Source organism: Manduca sexta, chromosome 8 (genome assembly GCF_014839805.1).
Source record: "Manduca sexta isolate Smith_Timp_Sample1 chromosome 8, JHU_Msex_v1.0, whole genome shotgun sequence".
NCBI lineage: Eukaryota > Metazoa > Arthropoda > Insecta > Lepidoptera > Sphingidae > Manduca > Manduca sexta.
The window spans coordinates 3,258,093-3,285,017 of record NC_051122.1 but is presented as its reverse complement, the minus strand read 5'-3'; the positions used below and the strand labels follow the sequence as shown (position 1 = coordinate 3,285,017).

At 34.0% G+C, this 26,925-nt stretch overlaps 1 protein-coding gene across 1 annotated transcript; it reads right to left on the bottom strand.

Annotated features, from left to right (window-relative positions):
* Nucleotides 1–2,329: 2,329 nt before the first annotated feature.
* On the bottom strand, nt 2,330–26,651 carry LOC115444144 (acetylcholine receptor subunit alpha-like 1). Its single transcript, XM_030169802.2, has 6 exons — nt 26,613–26,651; nt 16,216–16,325; nt 8,366–8,546; nt 5,928–6,515; nt 4,775–5,050; nt 2,330–4,703 (listed from the first exon to the last, which is right to left on the bottom strand). Exons 1-6 carry the CDS (start codon nt 26,637–26,639, stop codon nt 4,491–4,493), a joined length of 1,395 nt encoding a protein of 464 aa, XP_030025662.2. The 5' UTR covers nt 26,640–26,651; the 3' UTR covers nt 2,330–4,490.
* Between the last annotated feature and the right edge of the window lie 274 nt (nt 26,652–26,925).

Below are 26,925 nucleotides of genomic sequence, written 5' to 3'. Positions count from 1 at the left end.
CATCGGTGGATTTTCTTCTATTAAAACTATTTATCTGATTACATTTCTGGTTGGAAACTTTTTTTTTAAAATAAGAACATACTATAATTTCGAAATTTGGATCAAACAACGTTGCAAATGGTATTTGAAATTTGAGAAAAGATGAATGATGGGGAAGGAGTAAACTTTGCAATAGTTATTAAAATGGTACTTATTTGAAGTTATTTTTTAGTTTGACGTACACTGTGTACGTATAAAAGTATTGTGTTAAGAATTACTTTTTGTTGTGAATGATTAACAGTTGATTTTAATAAATGACATTTGTTATTTCACTCACTATATTTTAAACGTCGTTTGTCGTGGTAATTCAATCTATTTAATTAAAAACGGTTTAATTAAATACCAGATTAAAAAAGAAGTACTAACTTGTTCGTGTAATAAAATGTTTTCTTTTTTAATAAAATTAAACCATAAATATCTCAGATCAACCATGTCTAATTTAACGATTTTTACTTTCATTACCACAACAAACATTCTAAATTCAAAATAAATTCAGTTTTATATTACTACCACTACAATAATATTCAAAATATCATTAAATAAATTACCAAACTTAACACGAGCACTAACAAATTTGTCTCACACCGGGCTCTCGAGTTGACTCATTCGTCGACTAATCCTAAAAACACTGAGAAGCTAACATTAAATACCTTACATTACAAATACGTAATTATATTACTTATTGACGAATTTTCTAGCATTTTTTTAATGATTATTGTTAATTTTTTTCGTACCTATCTAGATATTTCACACTCGTTTATCACGCAAATACATTAACGCATTAGTTTGCGATTGAAAATATTGAAATATAACATCGGAATAAATATTTTAAATAACGCAAAATACGTCTTCAAGACAAAGAACAACCAAGAGAATCACAGGGGAAAATATTACTAAGCTCATTAGCTATTGAGCATAATCAACAAGATTGAGTTCTTTTTCAAATTTTAAACCATTGTAGTGATGTGTCGAGAGTATTATATATCAAATATGAAATTATTTTCGTAATATACTCACCAATAGTTTTTGTCTCCAATAATAAAATATAGCGGTATGTGCTGCCGTTACTAAACACATATTGAAAAAAAAAACAAATTTAAAAAATAAAATTATCTCAAATTTTTGGTCAAATATTACGTTGATTTGTAATTTTGGTTTTCTAGCGTTCATTAGTCAATTCGTGCAATTTTTTTCGTTTTTATTATGCTTATTATCAAATATTAAATAGTCGTTGCCCACGTACATTAAGTATTCATTGATTTACGTCAATCTGACGTGTGATCTTCAAAACTTTTTACTTATTACGTGTTGTATCCATAACTTTATGCGGGATTTTAGCTAATTTTAACTCGTCATAGGTTTGTCATTTATAAATCAATAAATATCCTGACTGCACATTTATAATTTCCTAACTCTTTTACATGCCCTATTTCTTTTTTTGTGTTAATTCAAAACTATTAGTGTATATTCTTTCATTTGATGGCATTTATTATGAAAAATGTTTTTACGTAGGCTACAACAATTTCCTTTTTTTTTCCGTAAAGATTATCTTTATTTATATACTACCAAAATGCATTATACATTTCAATGAAAACTCAAGTAGTTTAAGTATTTTATTTTCTTCACCAAAATAAGAACCATTTTAGGTTATTAGAATTCATGTTTTTTTTTTTCATTTAATTATTATCAGAGGACTACGAAAACAAAATTGATTGCATACTTCAGACATTTTTGGTTTTTTGAAGAGTAATTGAAGAATTTAAAAACATTTCATTTGAATCAATGTAGTGATTCTCTCACTTCGAATCATAAAAAAGTTTTCACCCGATATTGGCTTTGAATTTTCTCTTTGAAACTACAAATGATAATAACCTAGCTCTTCGTTCCTTTTAGCAGTAGTTTATGGTCGTTTGTATCAGAAAGAAACAGATTAAATTCCATTTCACTCAACACATCACTACAAATATTTCAATTTTGTCTTAACAATCATTTCTTTTTTATTAATTCTCATTTCTTATTGAAACAGAATACATCAACTAATCAAAGAAAAACGAAATTACGAAAGCTTGAAGACATTATCTATTTAATATTCACACAAATTTATTCCATAGTCGTTGTATCGGCGCAGCTCGTTATGTTTCAAAAACTAATTTAATTTAGACAACCCCGAAATATAATAAGATACTAAAAGATACACCGAACGTTGGGGCGGTTTGACAACTACAATATAGCCTTAATACATTCACGCATCGGTACAATTATTTACAATCACCTTAAACACTAACTTTCCTTTTGTCATACATTTTCAAACCAATTTTCTAAACGATTATCCTAACGTGTGTTTAGAAAAATCTAACTATTCAATTATTTGCAGTCATATAAAAATAACAACAGACCGTTATTTTTTTTTAATCTAGCAAATACCTACAATAAAATACTTGAATTTCACGGAACAGAGGAAAGCTTGGACCTAACTAATAGTGGTTAAACTTTAACACTAAATTGGTGTGTTTCGGTGCGTGCAATAGCACTTTCCTACTTTTATCCGTTATGAAAATTTACTGTGATTCGCAATTCCTTGAGATAATTCCAACAAGAGACGAGCCACCGGCCGCACGACCGCTATGACATAATTATTGACCTTGCTAATTATTCAACCTTTAGCGAGCATCGTATCACGTAGACTACGTAACTAAGTACCACGCGTACCCATACCTCGTACACATTCAACAACACTTATTAATACGAAGACGAATCACACAAAACAACATTTTTGAATTTATATTACATTAACCATCCCTGTTTTCCTAACTGCTCGCTGTGGATTTTCATTATCAATAACTCTGAGTTATCTAATTAAATCTAATAAACATTATCATGAGTTACTTTGACATATCAAATACGCGGCTCGAAATATTTTTTTTTTATCATTAGACTGCTACAATACCTACAAGATGGGTCGAAGTGAGGTAAACATGATTGAGAGTCAAATACTACGAAAGGAACGATGAAGGAATAAAAGGGAACACAAATGACCACTAATTATAGTCTAGACTAGGTTCAAACGAACAGTGTGTACCTAAATATCCTAGATTCACAAACCTCAACAATTTATTATCTAAACGTGTTAGCAAAGTGCCGATAAGTGTTAAAGAATTTTTTATCAGTGAATATTGTGAAATATAAATCGGGAGATACTTGTGTACTACATTTACCCTGTATTCTAGGATTTACGTGAATTGTTACATAGGGAAGAGCACGCCGGTCGTCGCAACTAGCGAGGGCTTCAAGCTTTAAATTATAGTCGTTCAGTCATGACTTATCGGGCAAGCATTCGTTATATATTTAAAAACCAGAAACATTCCTAGCGGTCCCACCATCTTCGACACTTCAGTCGGGTGCACCGACGCGCTAGTCCGCTCCGATCTACATTGACAGCAGATTTGGCACTCCGTTTAAAAAATCTAATAAAACAAGTTTATCGAACTATCTAATAATATCGATTTATTTATAAAAGTGTTCGTTTGGCAGTCAATTGTTTTACTCCACGACCGTTCACTATCCAAATAATATCACCGTCGCGATGTGTGTACAAATCATTTGGCTCTATGATAAAGTGTCACCCTTATTTATTTTTGATGTCTAAGCATTAATCTAGATTTATCTACATTGCCTTACCTAGTAACTACATTGTGGAAAGTTTACATTCGTCAATTTATCAATATTGTCCTTACGATTTTTACGCGAGTACGTAGTTTATCAAATTCTAAATGATGAAACATTATTATGTTTAATATATGGTACGTCTTTATCATGTCCGGTCACAACGGGGACGTTACACGAAACAATTACATTAAATACGATGCTAATCGACATTTTGAATAGTAACCTTTTTACAATACTTATTATAATATGTTACGAATTTGAGCTCGATTTATTCGAAGTAAAATTACATACAAACCATTACATCGATACATCGTTATGTCATTAAAGTCTGAAACTGAACACGATCTATCGCGACAAACAAATACAAAATCCTAAAGGTAAACTGTACATTTTGTGCGTCGTATCAAATAATCACTGGAAACGAAAGGATCAGTTAAATTAAATTACGCTTAAAGTATAAACGTTAATGCGTTTTCTAATATAAAAATAGTTATGGCGGATCCGGCGTCAAAATAAAAGTCTTGAGTCTTGAGATACCTCCGACCTTCGACTATCGACGGACACAGTCTCAAGTATTTTTTTTTTATAAAAAGACGGCTTTGGTTGCGCTTATGGCGTGAGCGAACGTTCATAAACGCACCTGGAGCTTGGCACCGCACTAAGCACAAATAGTTCTCGCCTAACAGTTCCCATTTGGGAGTTTACATGGATCATCCGTGCCACCACATCACGATCAACTCCCAAAACGTCTTCGGCGGCGAGTGGCCGAAGACGTAAGACGAATTTCAGAGACCCGGGTCACCCTCTGAGCCCATTTTGAGCAGCTCCAACTTCTTCTTCGCGATCTTTGAATATAGAATGTCGATAGGCTTGGTGTTGTCGTAGAACGTCGGCGCACGAAATATGATCAGCGCTGTCCCGAGCACACAAGCTATCGTGAACGCGAACAGGAAGATTCTATCCAATACCATCGCTACATACTTCCAGTCGTCCTCCACCTGCGACATTTAAATTAAAATTAGAAGTGTATTCGCGTCTATTTCGTAGAAAGTAGTGGAAAATTACTTACACTCTCAAACTTATCCTTATTTTTAACATGCTGTGCAATAAACCTGGAACCTTCTATAGTCTTTTCCATTTCTCTTACGTAGGGTTTTTCTAAAGACGGGCTACCATCGTCTAAGTCCAAGCGACAAGGGGAACCAGGGGGTGGGGAAAATAGCTCATCGTCGCCTCCCGGTGGTGGTGGGGGCGACGGAGGCATTCCGGGCAACTCATATTCTTCGCATCCCCATTCCTTGAACTTCCCGTCCATGTCATCGGGGCCGAAGACGTCAGTGAGTACCTGTAAATTGTCAGCTTTATGAATCTAGAAAGTAGTTTCCAACTATTACAGGATTCATTTCCGTTCACAGATGTTTCAGCCTTAACAACGTTTCTTGCAATCTACGTTAAATTGAATTAGAATGAAACAGGACCTGAGCTTATAAAATTATTAGGGCTGAAATGGAAAAAGCGGAAACAAAGACCGAACAGGACAGAAATAATGGCGCTGCGAGTCTTTCAGTGCGGTAATAGAGGTCGCACAAAGTGGTTAGAGATTAAAATGTCAGTTGACGGGCCGCAGTCCAGCCGACGGACGAGCACTGTATCGACTCGGCTTAAGCCGGCACACAATTAGGCCCGAGTGGTGTTGGTTCGGGGCCGTGTCTGCCGCGGCGTATACGGAGCGATCCGTCCGCCACCAGGGTAACATAAATAACGTGGGCCGCTCTCGCTCGTTAAGCCCGCCGCCGTCGAGTAATAAAGGAAAATCGAAATGGAATGAAATTGGGCTGGAAGCGATATTTTTGCGATACACACGGAGCACAATGGATTTAGAATATCGTTGAAAGGAGCGTTTCCCAGAAGAGTCCCGCGGCTGAGGACAATTAAAATGGTTATTGTTGAGGGCGGCTTCGACTCCGCTGTAATAGCGTACTGTTTGTATTGAATCCGTTCCGATGGAAAATGTTTTGAATGAAGGAAACTCGATGAGAAAAGGTCTCGTGTTGTTTTTTCGTGAAAGATCTGTTTGAGGAACTTCATTTGTGAAAGCTTTTATTTTACAAATTTAATTAAAGCACAGAGCTTTATTCTGTTGTGTTTGAGGAACGTCGCTTCGCAGTCGGTGATTGATGAAATAATTGTATTCTACAGATTATTTGCAAAACATTTCTTACCTCGGTAGGTTTATCGTTATCGTCGTCGTCAGGTGGTTTTTCTGGCCTTTGTATGCATAATATTTTGGGTAAAAAATCTATAAAGACTTTCCGTACCCACGGGGCCATGTGATGTGTAACCGGCGACCTAAAATTTATGTTCAGCACCACAATAGTGACAACTACCGATAACGTTACTAGCATCATGGTGAACAACAAATATTTTCCCAATAACGGGACAGTCAGTGATGTTGGCGGAATGATTTCTGCTAACAACAAAAAGAACACGGTCAATGACAAAAGAATGGATATACAGAGCGAGATTTTCTCCCCCGAATCCGAAGGTAAGTAGAAGACTAAAACTGATAGGAAAGATATTCCGACGCAAGGGATGATCAGATTGACCGTGTAGAATAGGGTTTTTCTCCTGAGCGTTATGTTGAAGATGATGTCGGGGTATGGTTCCTCGCAGCAGGAGTAGAATTTCTCGTTTCTCGTCGCCGGCACTCGCATTATGTCCCATTCCACCGAGATGTAGTATTCCGATAAGTCGATGCCCATTCCTATGCGGTCCGAGTCGGGTGTTTGCTTCAAATGCCTAAGATCCACCTGGAAAAAACCCACCAGTTAATACGCAAGTAGCAATTTTTGTGTCACAGTCAGACGTCACATCTAATATGATAAAAATGTCAACTTCAACTTATAAAAATGGCGGTACTTTTTTATTACAGATGTGTATTAAGTCACTACAGTTATAGAACTTATTTAGTTTCGTAAGAAATCTAGCACCGGAGAAAACATTGTAAACCTTAAAGCCATTGAAGTTTTTACATTGAATATTTAATGTTAAGGAGAATGATGTTATGGAACGACTCCCTCAGGCGCAATCTTCCCAAAAAAGTATTGTAATACTCTTTAGAAATTCAGAAATAAGATATCGAAGCTTTGGACAAAGGCGCTATACACAATGTGGTACATAACAAAACATTTAAACCGGGGCTATCGGTTATTAAGGAATCGAAATGTTCACAAATAACGCTTATCTCTGTCTCACGCGGATTCGGAAGGTGGGAACGAGATGGATAATATTGTCAATTCCCCTTTGGACCTTAACACGGTCGATGTGAGGCGCAGACTTAAGCCGCAACTTTATTTATGTGAAAGTAGAAGCCACAGATTTATTGGCTTCTTTACTTCGATGGATAGCGCCTCCAGCCTACTGCTGTAAACTCGACTCAAAACTTTATGTTCCATCGTATTCCTCATTTTACTTGGGAATACTTCTGAATTTCATCGTTCCATATTCAACTACTTGGAAATTCAGTTCAGTTTACCAATAAGCTATTTATATGTTGAACCAATGCTATATTATGAATGACTTTGATTTATGATTGGCCTGAGCTATGACGGCTATCAAGTGAGAAGCAATTACGTTAAACAGCTCGTTACGAAGCCAGACCATTTGTCATACCAATTAACAAAGAAAGTGAAGTTGATTGATGGCGCTGGATTGTTCAACTGTAATAATACAAGAGATGTGAATAACTCAAGTTGTAAATAACAGTATTTGTTATTTTTATGAATGCAGTAACAATTCAAATTGATCTGCACTTGATGATTGTACAATATAAAAAAAAAAATAATAGTTATTGTGTTTTGTCCTAAGTAGACACCAACATTTTGTATTAAAAGAATTGACGGTCTTCCATATATGAATTATTAAAACCATTATTTCAAGAGATGATCACGTTCCAGATTCCAGATCTCACATTCTAGTGGGCGAACATACATTTTTCATAGCCGTACAAAGGTTTCTTACAGGTATTATTTATAGCGAACCGATATAAATATTCTTTCATGACACTAAATATTGGAAAAGGCTTTTACTAAAGAATTCCATTACGTACCAATCGTTCGTTACTTTCTTTAAAAGCTCAATTTTTCTGTTTTGTACAAAAATGTAATTGTGGTCAGGGATTTTATAAAAATTTTGTTCGATACATTACAGTCCATCCAATACACATTTCTGTTAATAATGGGTATAAAGCGTATTAAATTTTAAGATCGGATTTTTTTACCCTGCCTTTCAGAATATATTGCGGTTCATACTAAATAAAATCTTACAAAGTTAATATGTATGCTTTCGTGTTCAATTTTAAAAACTGAACTACGTGTTAATTAGTTTCATTTATTGCATCATTTACTAAACTGCATGTTAGTTTCATTTATAGCACCATGTTTATCAGATGCATATTTATAATGTTTTAAAGTTGGCGCTAGTTTTATATATAGAATAAATAAAACTCTTTACAAATGCACAACATTAACCAAGTACAGATTTATAATTTACTTCTATACGGTAAGCACCGTATGTATCATTCCTACAAACAACTCTCGGAATGAAGAGTGTAAAACCAATACGAAGAATGCTCCCTCCTGATTCATAATTAAGGACTCACCATGTACCCATCGTAACTCCAAGAGCCGAACTTCATGAAGCATGTCTGCTCGTCGAAGGGAAAGTACTCGACGTCGATCTCGCAAAACGACTTGTAGATCGCTGGCGGCTTCCACACAACCTTCCCGTCGTGGTGCAGGATCGCTTTCGTCATGATGGTCACTTCGTAGTTGCCGTCCGCGCTGGTAACATTAAAATATATTTAGAATTCATTTTATATGCTAAAGAGTACGGTAGGACGACAATAAATAATGAAAAATAAAATGTTTATGTAACAATAGGTTCTGATGGCGGCGTTGCACGCCTAGAAATACGTTCAAGGAAATATTTTATTTTATTGTAAGTAATTTTATTCTTATGAATTACCACACTGGCCTTTTTTTAAGTAACTTTTTTTACGTTTTTATACATATCTTAAAAATAAAAATGCATATAAAATATTTTAAAAATAATCACTCTCTGATGGCGTAGCTTAGACCTAAGACACCGGAGGTTAGAAATTAAAGTAAAGAATCTTCCCACAATTCCCTTCCAGCAATACTGCCTTCTGCATCAGGTCTCTAACCCGACAGCCAATGGAGAGCTTTTGAAGATGTTGGTGAAGGCTCTTTGGTGTCAACCCATGAGCAGAAACGACAAACTACTACATATAACCACCACACTGAATTTATGGTTAGGCATAATGTTAGTTGCATAATATTTAAAACAAAATATGTAGCCTAGTACTTATGTGACATTGCATAAATACTATGCGAGAGCACTCTTACCTCTGAATTATAAAACAAAATCTGCAGTAACGTACTTCATGTAAATGTTATCTTCATAACTATAAATTTTAATTTACTTCATTTGCGCTATTGTATGCGACTGGCGCGTGCCACTGAATTTAATTTTCGTTCCATGACACTACATTAATATCAATAATCATTTTAATTCTGGTTTTGTATATCTGGCTACTATAAAGTATACTAAATAAACAAATCGGCCTGGTAATCTTTGGGGGCGTATTTTTTTTTATTTGTTTATTTATTTACATATCAACTCACAGTCATGACAGGTTACACCCAATTCGACTGGCGGAACTATAATAACATAATAACATACAACTATATTCTATAACTATTTATATTATGTTCGGTAAAGGCCATCTTGCACCTGATTGTTTGGTTTAAAACAACGTGAAGAAATGAAGTAATGATATTATAATTATAATTTACAGACTTGTCATAAAATCTGATTGTAAAATAAATTCGGTGGTATTAAATCCCCGGACGAACGAAACCGCAGACAGCTGCGTATGCAGATGAGGGATATGGAATGACATTTTTTGATGAAGACAAAGGGATGGGAGTAATTGCCATGATATATTTATTTATTAAACAAGTTGGTCAGGCAACATTAATAGAGGATAAAGTTGTAGAAAACTGGTAACTAATTATATGTCATTATAAATTCGTCTATAAATACGCAAATAATATGTACGTAAAAAAAACAATGTAATAGATTAAATGGTTGTAATTTTGTCGTCGTAGTAGTAAGTCGTAAGTAGATAGCACACCACAAACCATGATCTATCTGTATGAAATATTATAACCTACTTTGCAAAACTTGTAAGGGCGTTGGTACGCATAGCATGCGTTAAATCTTACAGAGTTCAATATACCTAAATTTTTTTTAAAAGGCAAGTTACAACTGAGCATATTAATTGTAAGTGGTATTTAAAACACACAAAGATTGTGTTTAATATAAATCTACTATTTAACGGTAGTTATAACTCTTAATGTCTTTTGAATTTTTTGGGAAAACACTGGATCATGCATTTAATAATTTCGCTTTTTTTCCAGTAACTTGTAAACAGCAACAAGTAAATAATATAAAACATACAGATTGAAAAATCAACTGCTGTTCGAATAGACGTAAAAAGTAAAAATAAACCGAAGAAACGAATAACCGAACAAGGACCGCTTTTAACACGAGAGCTGCTGGAATGGTATGTTAGGGGTAGGAATCGATGGGTGTGCAACGAGAGATGAATGGCTACAAAAAGCACAAGATTTTATCCAATTTTAAATCTTACAATTCTAATTTAGGTTTTATTTTGCTTTTACACTAAATATAAATAAAACATTCTAAAAATCTATATTTAATAGGAATTTTATATTAACTAATCGTTAATAAATAACTGATGAGTCTTTTTTCACTTTGATTCTGTTTGAATACAATTATTGTGCATTACAGTCATATGTTAAAACTATGAAACTTTTAGAACTTCTCGGTCCATACATATCAGTAAACCCTCATAGATTTTCACTCTCAAATATTTTGTAAGGAGCACCTGACACGAAAAACTCAAAGTACATCCCTACACTTGAGCTGGTTGCATCCACTTTCATTTCGGCAAGTGTACCTAAATGGTGTACTCGCACAAACAGCTCAATGAAGTTCCATGCTATAAAAGGATGCCCAGGCCCATATTTTTGTTTCATTTTTGTCTGATGTTGATTGCACTGACTGTAGTGAGGAAATGTTAAATGCAAGTGTTTCAAAGGCAAAGGTCAAATTGATTGTTCGTCTAATGGTAGTTAAAGGATCTAGGTTTGAATCTCTGGTCGAGCAGATAAAATTATTTGACGATTTTCAATTAAAAAATATATAATTAAGCTATCCGAATGGAATTGGGACTCTTCCCTGTCATATGAACGTCGGGATTAAGATCGATTATCAATGATATAATCAGTGGGTGCTCTAATTATGCCTCTGCCTGACCCTTTCACTTACGTGAGTGAGTATATATCAGTTTAAACTGATGCATATCCACCAGTGGCGAGAAGACCATATAATCTGATTCCTACCGGCTTGCCTTTTTTAATTTATGTAAGGAAACTATTAAAATAAATGCTATTATTAACAAAAAGATAACAATTATTTATAGCATAATGAGTTTAAATCCAATTATAATTAGTTTAAGTATCTATATTATTGGCAGCTTCCCTTTCGGAAAATTTCACTCTTCGCCACTGATTTCCACCGCATACTTATCACGTAGTAGATATTATACTGACAGACGAAATCAACATATTATACCTTTATTTGTATTTGATAACTTATTATTTATAAAAGGTGTACCAATGCTACTGACGAACGTTGTTTCTAAATCTGTTCCTACTAAATCTACCAAGTTTGGATACACATTCAATATATCTCTAACTGCCATTGAACACTAACGTCAAACTTAATAGAGATGTACACGATTAAGTGGTATTAGTTGTTAATATTATCGCGATTGCGTTACGTCACAATTACCGCGTCAATAAACAACGCTTACGGATGTTGCGGTTTGGGGATCTAATGGATTCCTGTTGTTTGGCAGACGGTGTCTTGGATGTGTGTAATTAGTATTGCTGGAGATACCAGTTATGTTACAACTGCATAGCAATATTGGAAACCCTATAGAAACTAGTTTGTAAGTTACATGAATAGGGCAGATGACAACTTTTTTGAAATACATTTACCAAAAGTTATTTTTATCCAAAATCTATCGGAAAAATATTTTTTAAAATCCAAACAATAATAAATAAGTTATAATGATTTGAAATTTGCTGGAGAGGGAAGCTGTCACATGACAGTAATATTGAAATGTGACGTCACCTAGTGCCACCAGCCATAACGCCGCGCGAGTGAGAAAAGGACAGCACGTTATCCCCACCACGCTCCCACTTTTGCTCACAACAATATTTCAAATATGAATAACTGCTTTATTTTTCAACCCATTTTGGTGGTAATTTAACAGAAGAATTTTTTTTTCATATTATTTTCTGTTACATATAAAATAATAAACTAAATCAAATATAGGAAACTACCCCATTGCTTGCATGGTGCTTGACTTGAATTTGGACCTATTTTACACTAGCATTCCTGAACTTAAAAAGAAAATGAGTAAATCTTATTTTAATCCATAATGTATATTATAAGTGAGTAGCTTTAGATGTCTTATTCTGTGTTCTTTACTTTCATCTGTTTAGTTATTAATTGTACCAGTGCCTATATGTCAACGTGTAAACGTGTCATTACCCATCTGTTATTAACTTCATGCATGTAAAGTGTTAATTTTAGCTGAAGTTTTCCTTGATAATAATAATAAATAATTTGTTTGGATTTAGAGACATCAGCATTATGGTGACCGTCAACAATATCTCGCTAGTCAACACTACGATTGGACTTTAGTTTAACCTCTGTGTATTATTTATTCATAACCATTCCTTCGACCATTACATCGAAAGTCATCAACCTTTAACAAAATTCGAAATCAACCACCATCTCTGTTAATATTAATTAACAAAGTACACAATAACCTGAAAACGCTCGCCCTGATAATTGAAGTTGTAAACCCTCTGAAAGCATCATAACAAACTTTTGTCGCATTCATGAAAATTGTAGCATAAAATAGGTCGCAACATCTTCCATTAAGCTAACGTGGTGCCATTAAAAATAAAGTTACCTCTGTACACGCCGCGAGGGCTTTTAGGGACGTCACAGGTGCATAAAAGAGTTACCTCTATTTGGTTAAATTTAAAAATATCACTAAACACTCCCGCTAAGAGCTTCCAGTTCGCTTTAGTTTTATGGTAGCAGTACGTCTAATATTGAGATTAGTTGGCTTGGGTTTTCGGATTGTTTGTGGACAGTATTTATTTATTATTGTTAGACAGTCACGCGAAGGCTGTCGGTCTTCTTTTTTACAAGTTCACATGAAATATGTATCGAATCACAAATTTATGAGATCACATTTATGTACTAAACTTAATATAAAATATTTCTTGATACGAGGCGGTTTTTAACAATTAATTTAAAGAGCAATGAACACTTAAAACTGTAATATAACCGAAAAAGGACAAAACAAAATCTCAGCATTTATCCACTCCTAAATTTTAAATCCCCAAACCTCCACTGGAAGACCGAGAAAGCATAAAAAGAAATCCTCTTTAGTCGCACTTTAAAAGAGATATAATCACAGAAATTCGAGAGCTAGATTAGCCTCACAATCGACCCACGAATGGAAGTTGGCACAACATCTAACCGTCCCGTCGGAAATAAGAAAGTGGCCAAGTTTAACACAAATAATTCAACGTTACTTATCTTGGCTAGATGATCACAAATCCAATTGCGAACTTGCTCTAACCAGGACCAGTGTTATTTTACTCTCCAACACATTGTGTTGTTGATGGAGATAATTAATATTAAGAAACAGCTCGTTTATTTTAATCAACGTAGAACGAGACGTCTGAAATTATAACGTTAGCATTGTATGTAATAGACGCTGCAGGTATATTAGCGATGCAGGATGATGAATAATATGGCAGCCTCTACGATAGTAGTCGACTTGAAATAAGGAATAACGAATATAAACACCGTAGCATTTATCATTACGAGTTTTTCCAATATAAGTAACTAGCATTAGTTTTAGTGTAGTTTTGTTTGTCATATTTAAAGGTATTCAGGCTTAAACAAAAATTCAATGCTTTTGAGGTATTCTTAATTTTGCAGATTAATACTAGTCGTTGGAAATACACATTGCCAATCACGTAGATTCGTCTCCAAATCCCTAAATCCCCAATACTTCTACTTACTATCAGAACGAGAAAAAAACGAACGAGAAAGATTTATCCAAATGGAAATTAATCAAAGTTATGTCAATCCCTCGCGTTAGATACAGTAATGAAAGTTTACCGTACCGTGTTCAAGCCACCTTGATGCTATTTAGATTAAAGCCTGTACTTATCGTGCCTTCCGCCTGGCCAACTACGGGCGCATTCTGCCTCACCTACATAACGTTAAGTCATTGAAATACCGACCCTATCTTATTGAAGATTAAAGTCAAAATCCCCGGAGGTGAAGCGTTACGTGGCGTTAATGCATATAAATGCAGTGAACAGCCAGCGATAATGGGTGACGTTGCGGCTGTGACGAGTTTTAAAATGGTTGCGTTATATTTGGGGTTGGATCGATTTGTTGCTTTGATTCGTTGCCAAGAACTGTCGTTGAAGTTCGGTGAGTTTTTGGAATAGAAAGTTTCGAGTTCTTATAAGATAAGAACAGCGGGAGTCTGAATAAGATGAATGTGCTTCGAGATGCGGTTGGAATTTATTTAAAGAGAAATTCAAGATTCAACTGTAATGTAATAGAATGATACTACAAAAATATAAGTTATATATGTAAATATTTAGATGTTGAGTTTGTAAAATAAAAACCGAAAATATACAAAATAAATTTCAGAGGCAAAAGTTAGCATGATTTTACTCGGCGATGTAAATTTTATGCTTAGCTTTTTCAAGACAAAGAGAATCCGCGCTCTCATTATATTTATTATAGCAGAAATGGTAAAAGTATGTGGATTTATGAATCAAAATATTTTAACTCTATTTTATATGTATTTTATTAAACTAGCGCTAAATATATATAAGTTACATAGTATAACATTATATTCCTGTTTATTAAACATGAATAAATATCAAACATTTAGTACAGTTAGAAAATGTTCCTAAATTATATCTAGGTATTGTTGAATTTTTATATTTTGCTTTTAAGTTTGTATAATGATTACTTATTTTAATGATGGTTTTTCCAACGTTTTTTAAATGCATGCCGTGGCCACTGAATGTAATGCATTTAAAATATAGTCAGTGGTTTGTGAATTTTAATTAATTTAATGTTCTTACTACTATATAAATATATAAATATAGGTTATTGAATAGAACTATTACACTTATTGAATAGAAAGTTTGTCAACTAAATCCTGATATTTCAGTAATTCATTAGGCTAATTTTTTTCCTAGAATATAGACTGTAGACTGTAGACCAAATATATAACTAACTCTTGTCAGTTTCTAACTAAAACACACCGAGTAATTAAACATAATCCAAACGAAAGTTTAAATTAAACTTCCAAAGACAAAGTTATCATAAGTTGAAATAATGAAGCGGTCTCCGGCGTGTGAATTAAGAGATATCACGTATAAAAGAAGTGGCGAACTAAATTCATTGCAAGAAATGGGTGTTATAAAAGGAACTTGGACACAGGTCACACGAACTTTTCTAAATTGATTCGAAAGAAAACATCCAGCCAGAGTGAGATTAATGTTGGAACATTTTTAATACGCTAAACGGGATCTCTTCCGCGGAACTTTGTAAGTGGTATTTATTGTTAATGCTTTAAAAGTGCGTCTACCAAGTTTGATTATATGTTTATGCTTGAGTGTGGGACGACTTTTTTGTTTTGGGGTTTTAAAAGTTGTCTGGATTTAGTCGGATTTAAGTTAGGAGCGGAGCGTTTGTGTTTATATTTTATAGGACCAAATTAGGATTGAGTACAACACTTTATAATAATCATGGTCATTAGCCTTTGGAAAGGGACTGCTGATTGACGGACTACCTTCTCTTAAGATTTCTAGACTATTTTTATAATCATTATTCACGCCATTTATACATAATTAACGTTTAACTAACTGAAATCAATCATCCTGTTCTACTCTCTTGCTTTTAGGATTCAAATACTTACAACGTGTTTTAAATACCCTTTTTTATTCTATTGATATATGTAGTTTTATATACAAATACTGCTAAATGTTCAGGAAATAAAGCTTGTATTTCCTAAACTATATCTAAAAAGTCTGTGGTTACGGCAAAATCAGCCTTACTAACACACGCATCTATAAAGAAATGCTTATGATGACGAGAAATTCGCTTACAACATAGCACTTTACTTCAGAAACAGTATTTACCATAGTGACTAGCTCGGGCCTGTAGCACTTTCCAAGTTGTTCCGATAAAAAGGTCTAAGTGAAGTTTACTTACTTGTTATAAAGTACGATGTCTGGCAGCCATATGTGTTCAGAAGGCACGTGTAGTGTGTCCACTCCGCCGTAGTCATCCGGGTTCCATTTTAGTTTGTAATCGTTCCATTCCTGGTGGAAAATATTTTGTGTCAATATTATTGATGTTATTTGACGATTTTAAAGTCATTGTTAAAAATATATAATGGAAATGGTTTATGAATATAATTTACCTCCAAATTTCTAAGTGATGAGAATATTCTATGAAAAATAGAAGTATAGACTATAGGGAAAGCGTAATGTAAATTATTTACCCCATCAATACTTGACATTGTCGTAAAATATTTTATTATAAAATAATAGAAAAATAACATAAAATTTCTTGATAATCTGTTGATTGATGGTAATCTGGATGCTCTACTGGAGAAAAAAAAATTCAAATGATATAAAATTTTATTAAGTTGCTGATAAACTATTCTACCTATTAACCTATTTACATTCAATGGTTATGTGATGCAATAAAAATAAATAAAAGATACAAAAAACATACAGACTATGAGTTCCAAAAGCATTTAGAAATGTCTCATGATGTAATTTGTACAGTAAAGTTTTTTGGTTTCCATACAAAAAATCTAACGAGTAAACATAACCTCAATTTTTTTCTTCAGTAACATCCAAATAATTAAAAACTAAAAAAAGATATATTTTGTTATTCAAAATGTATAATTTTGAATCTTCAAAAGATCGGGAGAAAATGATAGAATCGGGAGAAAATAGTTTTATTTCAATATCACCGTTCGTATACATTCCTTATAATGTAGTATATCATTTATTTGTAAAACATTATCATTGTTCTAATAACTAGTACATTTCAATATCCTGTGTTTAAATTCTACTGCCGGTAAATTTTAAATGTGATCTCATTGTTCCAAATATCTGAGGAAAGTGGATGATACCAAATTATTTCGAATTGCCCCATTACACTAAAGACGTTCTCCATTGTTTTTGTTCAATTTAATTTTAATAAGTAATCGTCATCAGAAACTAGACCAAACATTTTAACCAAAACAACTAAAGAGGCGATCACAGCACTCAAGGAGCCTATTAACAAAACTTACAAACTTGTCGAAATAACTTAAAAGATAGCGGTCTTAAGTTCAAATGCGATGGCCTCAGAGCCAATAATCGAGTTCAGTTTAAGACATTCCCGCAAAGTATTTTTGTTGAAGACCTTATAAAGTGGAGTTGTTGACAGAGACCCGTGGTTAGGGTCGGAAATTGCGGTGCCTTATTAGGTTCCGGCCGGGGGACGTCGATTGAAAATCTGGCACCGCGCAAAATGCGCTCGACCACTTTCAACTTGCTGTCCGACTGGACGCTTTTCGGCTAAGAATTTATCATTTAGACTTCATTGACGTGGACTCACGTTGGTTTACTTCGTTTGAGAGAAATTCGATTTACATTTACTAGTCCTAAACCAGCTTCCTTTTGCAAATAGGTATAATTTTTTTTATGGCTAAATTAAAAAATCTATTTTACAATAATTAAATTCATGTTTTACAGTCTCAAATTCATCTGCTATATTAATATATTTAATTTATTTTACATCATAATCGGTTTTGTACCCACAAAGCTAAACTGGTATTTAAGTGACGTTCCCAATTTCAGTTGTTGAAATTGTTCATTTCATAACGCCACGAAAATCCTATTGTTCTAATCCTAAATTGCTCCCGTACAAAGTGAAGTCACATTTCTGTATTTCTTAGGTCTTCCCCTTTTGTTCGACAAATTGACACTAACAAAGTAAAAACACGGCAAATTGAATGGAGGACGCCATCTTAAAAGCTTTTATAAAATGATAATTACGTTATGAAACCGGTAGCTAATGAAATTTTGATCTGCCCTGCTCTTTATTCATGCTGCTATGACTTTTTAAAATGGTTATTTAATGTTTTTAATTAACTATAATTTATATTTATGCGAAACAGCGACAACCTTTATTAAAAAGGTTTTGCGGTTAACTATGTTTCTCGTGAGAATTAAGAGTTGTAATGCCTTGAAAACAACGTTCAAATAAAAAAGGTTATTTGCAAGGTTACAGCTCAAATTCGTCTTTCATCCTTTAACTTTGTTTGACACTCCCGTATCCTAAGTCTACCTAAGAATAAAGAAGTAATGCCTCCAATGGAATTTATGAGCCGCCTGTATACTCGAAATAAACGAAACATCAAACCACAATGATAGGCCGAACTCAATGTGAATACATTGCACCAAGACATACACATGAAATATATTTTTTACGACCACGCAATAAAAATGAATGATGAAATTAAATTTGGCGATGTAACCCACGCGAAGGCGCTTTCGCGGAACACAATTATTATCTTGGCTAGCTTTGTACTCCGTTAGATGGAATTACCGTTGGTAAAACTCAATTTAAATTTGTCTGCGTAAGCTAAATACAAAAGCTTCTTCAACATGCATATGTCTCGTGAGGTTAACACGTGCCGGATTAAGGGAGAAAAGGGGGGGTGTTATATTCCAAAGCTATTTTGTTTTAATCTGTTTTGTTGTAGTTGGTTTTTATAAAGTTTGGTTTGTTTTTTTAGCTGTTACAGCACCCACCGGTGCTATTTTAATACTATTTCTCTTCTGTTCTAGACATAATACATTAAAATATGATCTAACAGTTTTGGTGAATCGAATTGTTGAACACAAATACCATTGCATGGAGCATGATTTAGATGGAGTGAGTATTAAACGACACTACGTGCCATGACGGCACAATACACAACAATCACAAGTCAATATTATTTGACGTACTGAATAATGTATTCAGTATGTCAAATAATATTGACTGTGTATATTTCCTACTTGCTACCGGACCTTTTTAAAGCTTTATTTTGTGTATAATCATAATACTAATAAATTATTCTCTAGAGAAACGTTAATGCATAATATTATATGTTATAATGCTATTACAGCGTATAATATTAACATGTCATCAATAACTTACAACTTTGCTGTTTTTTTTGTACACACAAGTATGATTCAGGAATGAAACTCTTTCAGGCATACACAAAATCCCAATATGTAATATATTTGGATACGTTAGTGGCGAAACTGTGATGTATCAGGAGAAACACATGATCTCACTATTTCCTTATTTTAATCTTCAAATTAATGTGAATTGTTTCCTTAACGAATGATTTATTTTTATTACAGGCAGGCTTGTTTTCCATTGTTTCAAAATTGGAGGGCTCGAGGGGGATCTATCCCCCTTTAATCCCGCACGAGTGCGTGCCTGGCTCAAGCGTCTAATTTAATTAGGTAATGGAGTGTGCGTATGACGCAAGAGTTTCTGTCGTTTTACTGAAAGTAACCTTTAGTATTATGGCTTTCCCTCCTGCTCTATTCAAATTCATTATCTCTTTCTGTCGCGTCTTTATAATATTAAGCTGTGAAAATGGATCAATACACTTTTGATATGTCTACTTTTGTGCTATTATCTTATCTTTAATATATTTCGCTACGGGTGTACATTTAAAAACATTTTTAAAGGGATTACAAGCCAATGGCATACAGTTATTTCTAATTTTAATCAGTGTATTATTATTATTTTAAAAGCAAGCCTATAAGTACTATTAAAAATGGAAACTAAAGAAAATCTAATTTAACGAACAATTTAATATAGCCGTTCAAAAATATTGTGTGCAAACTATCGAATCAAGTCCATCGAATTATTATGATAGGTCCGGCACTATCCTACCTGCCCACTTAACAGGCCGTGTTATCTCTGCCTGATTCAATGTAAATATTTTGTTAACTTTCATTATAATTTAGTTTGATATTCTGTTGCTAGTTGTAGGTACGTGAAGTTTCTTGTTATTCATGAATTTTGTCAGAATCACGTTTTTTGCTGAATTTGTGTAGCCATTTTTTTTAAAGCACGGAAAGTTTAAGTAACAACTACATAACTCAAAACACAGTAAAGACTGATTTCATTACGATTTTATAATTTGATATTTATTGAAATACCCGTATGTTAGCTTTTAAAAAATAGAAAAACATAAGCCAAAAATATACATACATACTAAAAATATATAATATTTCAAGTACTATAATAATAATAATAATAATATCAGCCCTGTATTATATACTTGCCCACTGCTGAGCACGGGCCTCCTCTACTACTGAGAGGGATTAGGTCTTAGTCTACCACGCTGGTCTAGTGCGGATTGGTACACTTCACACACCTTCGAAATTCCTATAGAGAACTTCTCAGATGTGCAGGTTTCCTCACGATGTTTTCCTTCACCGTTAAAGCAAACGATAAATTCACAAATAATACATGATTTCAGAAAAGTCAGAGGTGTGTGCCCTTGGGATTTGAACCTGTGGACATTCGTCTTGGCAGTCCGTTCCACGTTCAAGTACGATAATGTTCATCAAAACGATTGATAATCAACATAACGTGTACGGAACTTTCCAAACATCGGACACACATCAATTCAAACGAATGAGCCGCTTTGTAATATCGTAACAAAAACCCGTAGTGTAATATTAAAAATTCAGAGGCCCGCCCGCGGCCGCGTGGGATGCAAGGCGGGTCATCAAGAGATTTTCAATTGACCGCCGCGCCGAGGCCCGGCCGCGTTTTCGAGTTTTCCATCTTTCGGTTTTCGGATATTTTTATTGTGGTTTTTTTTTCGCAAATTGGTAATCATGGGTACATTACACTTTTTTAGTAGTGGGCAGAGATGTCACCATACATTTCGCTAGCTACGTTAGGTTTACTGCCGTTTACCTGATAAAACTGACTTTGGTCTAATAACGAGCATAAAAGTACACATAAGTGGTATAGAATATATAACGACTTTAAAGCTATTGACAGATCGTGTTGTTGAGGGAAGCGTCCACACGTTTTAATTCGGTGGTAGATGACGATTCAAAATATTTTGTGAAAGACTATTTGAATAAAGAAAAAATTTAGTGTTATTTTCATACAGGCACGGCAGTGACCTCACTGTACGTGATGGTCAGTGGGGTCCAATAAAATATCTACTGACGAGAGATGATTAACCCTCGGCAGTCGACTTAATTATGGCGGCCTGTTGGAACCAGAACGCGACACATTTACGTGGTCAACTATGACGGGTTTTAACACCGCATTACGTTGGTCGCTATTTGGGCGGATATAAAATATGTCTTACAACTAACTATTTTTCTCTATTATTACATTGAGACAGTGATCAATTGACACCTAAATCTATAAACAAAAAACAAACTATCAACTATAATGTCATGTGATAATTCAAATTGACATGACCCAAATCATAGAACATTACAAAACATCCAAAATGCTACTCTAATCACCAGCAGGAAGAAAACATTTTCCCTTAACGAGATACCGTACGAAATTTATAGCGGAGATGTGTATCGAAGCGCACAGCCTAAGGGTTTTTACAGAATGTCCCAGTCAGTCATAAATCATCGGCGGCTTACTTCCCAGTTAACAGCTTTTTGAACATCCTCCGCTATGACCACTATATTTTTTCGAGAACTATGTTAATGTGAAATCGATTTTGTATGATCTTGTATTGATATTGGGTTCTGTGGATTTTGCTCGTGGTTTTATTTTGGTGGATCATTAGTTTCTTGTTTTTCTTTTTTTCAAACTACCTGATCTAGATTTCGCCGCCAAACTTAAAGTGATTATCTTGATATTGCTAATATAGTACACTATAAAATACCACATTTGCATTAAAGTAGACCCTAAAATAAGATAGGATAAAGACCATTATTGTCATCTTTATTTACCACTAGCTGACCCGACAGACGTTGTCCCGTCTTAACTATGAATTTGCAGCGCGCATTCTGTCAATCGTTGACAGTTATTTCTATTGACAGTTATATAAAAGTAATATTTTCGTTAAGTTTTCTGATATTTACTAATTTGCCGCGCAATTTTTTGAATTTTTTCTTTCATAAGAACCTTCTCCTGACAATAACAAACACAACAAAAAAAATGAGTGAAATCGGTCCAGCCGTTCACGCGTGATGGCGTGACCAAGGGAAATATGGATTCATTTATAATATAAATGAATTTATAACTCAAAAACTACTAAACTGATTTCGATGATATTTGGTATAGAAATAGTTTGAGGCCTAAGGTAGGACATGGGCTTCTTTCTATCCCAGAAAATTGTGTAACAAGACTTTATCTTGGAAAAAATCTTGCATGAGAACAAAGTCGAGAGCAAAAGCTAGTTAACAACACATCTTTCAGAATTTCCAAAACCATCACGTATATCACCGGAAAGTCACATTAAAAGATAAAAAGAAACCACAAAAGGAAAACAAGATAATAGACGTACGCAACAAAAGCAACGCTATCAGACGCATACTTCTCGAGCCCCAGCCGACAAGGGCCGAAGTTCCCGACATTTTTGTTTCCAAAACCGGCACATTACCGTTTGATATTTAGCCACTTCGTTCCCCGAGAATTGTTTTCGAAAACATCCAAAGCAACACTTGGCTAAACTTTTTTCGTCTACATTCCATCTCGATGCGATTCTAAGTTGCAAATTTTCATTTCGCATTACGTCGGATTTCAAAGAGGGAACCGGGCATAGTCCGTGAAAGTATTTTAGCATGTTCATTTGATTTTATCTTTAAGAATATTTTCTGAGTTCATGTCCTTTTATTTTGAACTTCGAAATAGTTTAAGCACTGTTTAACATCATAAATGTTTTGAATCAACGTTGTCTGTAGCGTTTAATTAATGTTTCAACTGTTTTTGATTTCTCGTATTGTTATTTTACTTTATAGTATCAAGGCATTCAGTCAATAATTATCAGTCGTTCACCTTGTTTAGACTTATATTTCAATTCAAGTTAAATGATATCATAGATTATATTACATTACTTAATTCGTCTTAGGGGCTGATCAAGCCCTAAGATAAGATATTATTTACGATGTCCAGGTTAAGCTAAAAAAAATGATATTTTAATTCCAAAAAACCATGGGTCTATTAATAATGTTATCATGAGATTAGATATTGAAATGCACTGCGATCGGTGGAAACAGCTGTGAGATTTAAATATCCTTACATTTATAAAACAAAGTCTCCAGTCGCATTCGTCCGTTGGAACACGATAAATTTAAAAACCATGAAAGGTATTTCGATGAAATTTGGTATACAAATAGTTGACTACCGTGGGAAGAACATAGTCTACTTTCTATTCCAGAAAAATATATGGCCTTTTACCCTGGAAAAATCTTTCGCGCGGGCGAAAGCGTCAGGCTTTCATAAGCTAGTTAGAAATAAATATAGATAAACCATTTCACCACAATAAGATTTATGAAATCAATACCCCAGAAACAATGAAACTATGCAAACAGCATAGAAATAAAAGATCCAAGTGACAAAAAGAATAAAGTAAAGAATCAAATAACAACTTGTTACTATTTTATTACACGCACGCAAATACATTCCGATCTAACTATCGACCGTCAGGAACGTATAAATCGTAAACTTTTTACGATCATAACACTTTTTATTATCGGGAGTGCCACTTGTTTCGGGTCGGGAAAGTTTCAACGAGTCGAGAGGGATGGAGGACGCTAATTTGAGGGCGTGGGAAAGGGACGCACTCAGTTGGTCTTTTGCGAAAATTCTGGAAAAAACAGAAATGGTTGTTTCGTGTATGTTTGGTATTGCTGCTTTTGTTGTCTGGCGTTTTGGTGACTTCTGAGCATACATTTTTGATATGATATCTTTTAACAGAATATTGAATATAAATAAATTATAAAGTAAAATAATAAAAATACAACGAAGTAAATAATTTTGTAAACGTATTAACTCATTGAGTATTTATTTCGTTTTCAACACACTAATACTCAGCATTATTTTGTCCTTAAGGTACTCCAATGTGGGGTTGAAAATTACTACACAGTTTTCAAGCATGTTATAACAAGGACTTAATCTAGTTAGGTATAAACCACATATCTGAAGTCAATCCATTTAGACGATCCAGTGCCACGCAAGTCGCTTTCAAAAAACTACACGATACCCCTCCACTGTTATATAAAGATAAACAATTCAATCCTTCTTATAGTAGAGGAAGCCCGTGCCCAACAGTGGGACAGTATAATACAGGGCTGATATCACATATTATATTATTATTGTAAACAATTCAGCATGATAGAAAAATAACTACAGCAGTAAAATACCTCTATGTTCACTTTGTTTCACTTAACACTACTAATTGCATCAAGCCGGATTCATGGGACCTTTATCGATAAAATGCGAACTGCATTTTAACAAGGCGGGTTAAAAATGTCCCGACATATTAATCACGAATACGGATTGATATTTATTAAATAAATGTGTACCGTTTTCATGTGAAAATTGAATGTGGACATTTTAACCGCGTCATTTCAGTTAGAGTTGTAAGGTGGCTATTGTGTCGTTATCAAAGGTTTGGTTTTAGTGAAAACTATCTTATTATTGTTGTTTTCTGATACAGATGAGATTTGTAGTAGATTTACCCCATTCGAATCGAAAGCGGACTTAATCTGTGATTCATTTGGAATGTCTATAAGCGTCTCAAATTATTTTGATGATTCCAATTTCGAATCAGGTTGCTGTATCCTTTAAAATATACTCTATGCTACATAGCTTCAGTCCGTTTTTGAATGCATTCACACTATTCGTAGATTCAAGCCTAACTGTGCTTAGAAGTTGAGATTGCCTTACTTCAACAATAAACTTAACACTTCGATGACTAAAATGGTTTATAAGATATTCATGTACGTGTTACAAAATAAACCAATAGCAACGAAGTATTGATCAAGTCAACTCAAGCGAAATAGCTAAAGAATTTATCTCATAGACCTAAAAAAGCAATAAAAACACAAGTGCCATAGTCAAATGATAATATATTGTAGGAGTATCAAAACACTTTTTTATCAAGCCTTGTTCAGTTTCTATTGAAGTGAAAATCCTCGAAAGAAGATTACTGAACAACAAAACATAGTGCGAGGATAAACAATTTCAAACTATTGTCATGTTGTTTTGTTGTATTAAATGAAACGGAAAACGGTGATTTGTATCTTGTTTTTGACTTGGTTCAACTTGTGATTTGATTTTAACGTGTAATACGATTTCAGCGTAATCTTGTTGTTGGTATATATTATAAATCCGGAATAAAGCCAGTATTTGTAAACGGCTTTCACAATGATACTACAACATTATTAGAAAAAGAAAAAAAGATAATTCCATTTTCGAAAAATCAAATGTCATTTTTATGTTAGTACATTCCTGAAGCAACGAATATAGTAGACGTTCGGCCACCTGGGACAGATTACTGTCCGCCCGATCTCCAGGCTAGTTTTCATTCCCATATTTCTAACATAAATCCTCCCACGTAGTACGTTTCTTCTATATTTTTGTGGTTATGGAATTAACTTTCACCAGAATTGTCATAAGTCTAGTTACAACGAGAACGCATTAGAGCTGTGGGCCGTGAGACTCCCACTTTGTACCTCGGGATGAGTAATCAAAATTTGTATATTTTAAGTAATATAATAATATATGTATTGTTCGGTATTTTTTAACTCAAATGGAGACAATCGCGCAATTTAAAAATAAACTCGACGAACCGCAAGTATCACAACAAGCTTCTGTCTACTCCAGTAGCGAAGAGTGGAATTTTGCGAAAGGGAACTTGACACAATTTAGGTACTAATATGCATAAATGCGGTCTACAAATCATTGTAATAAGTAAAAATTCGATTATATGGACCCTTTCCACTGGTCTACTCCTTAATGATTACAATAAAATCCTAATTCAAGTCTAGTTTCAGCCAAATTAATCAAACTTTTTTGTCCATCAAACTCCGGACAAAAGGGACGAAACAAAAGGAAGGACCCTTAAACTATTAGTCACGTGTGAATTGACACGAGGTCCGGTAGAAGAAAGGCGTGCATGCTACCATGTCACCGTCCTTTCCGGAGAGTCAGCCATTTGTCAACGCTCCGGCGAAAATAGCACGCTTCTGTTGTTTTGTGCCCTACTTACGTGATCATAGCCATGATTATGTTGGTATTTTGTACCTAGCTTGCTGGGGATTTTAAGTAAAGATATCTTATAAATTATTGGCTAGAATGTGGTCTTTCCAAAATTACGAGTTCGATCTTTAAGACATTCAGCTTTTGAAGTGTAAGTGTTTTTTATAGTCAAAGCATCAATAAGTTTAATAGGTTTTTTGAGAAACGTTATAATAAGATTAAATTTAATTTTAAATAAGATAAAAATCTATGTTTTGTGTACCTAAATGTTGGTAATTTACTTAGAAATATATGAGAGTACAAAAAAAATACAAAGTATGCGAATTCTACTGATCCAAACTCACCTGTTCTACCCACACGTTCGTTGTCATGATTTGATTCTTAAGATTCTGAAAAGAAGAAAAAATATTGTTAGTTTAGTCACAAATTCGTTATTATGTTACTTAAGGTCGGTATCTGTTGCACTATTTTTCAAACTGTACACGTTATTTATTACGAAAAAAAATTATATATTGCGAATTATTATTCTCCATAATAATCTTATAAAGTTATGGTTGAAATTTTGATGCGCTAATCTCTAGGACAATATCAATCTCAGAGCAACAGTTCTGATCTTGATAATTGTTTTACTAATACGGAGCTGCAATATTTCTATGT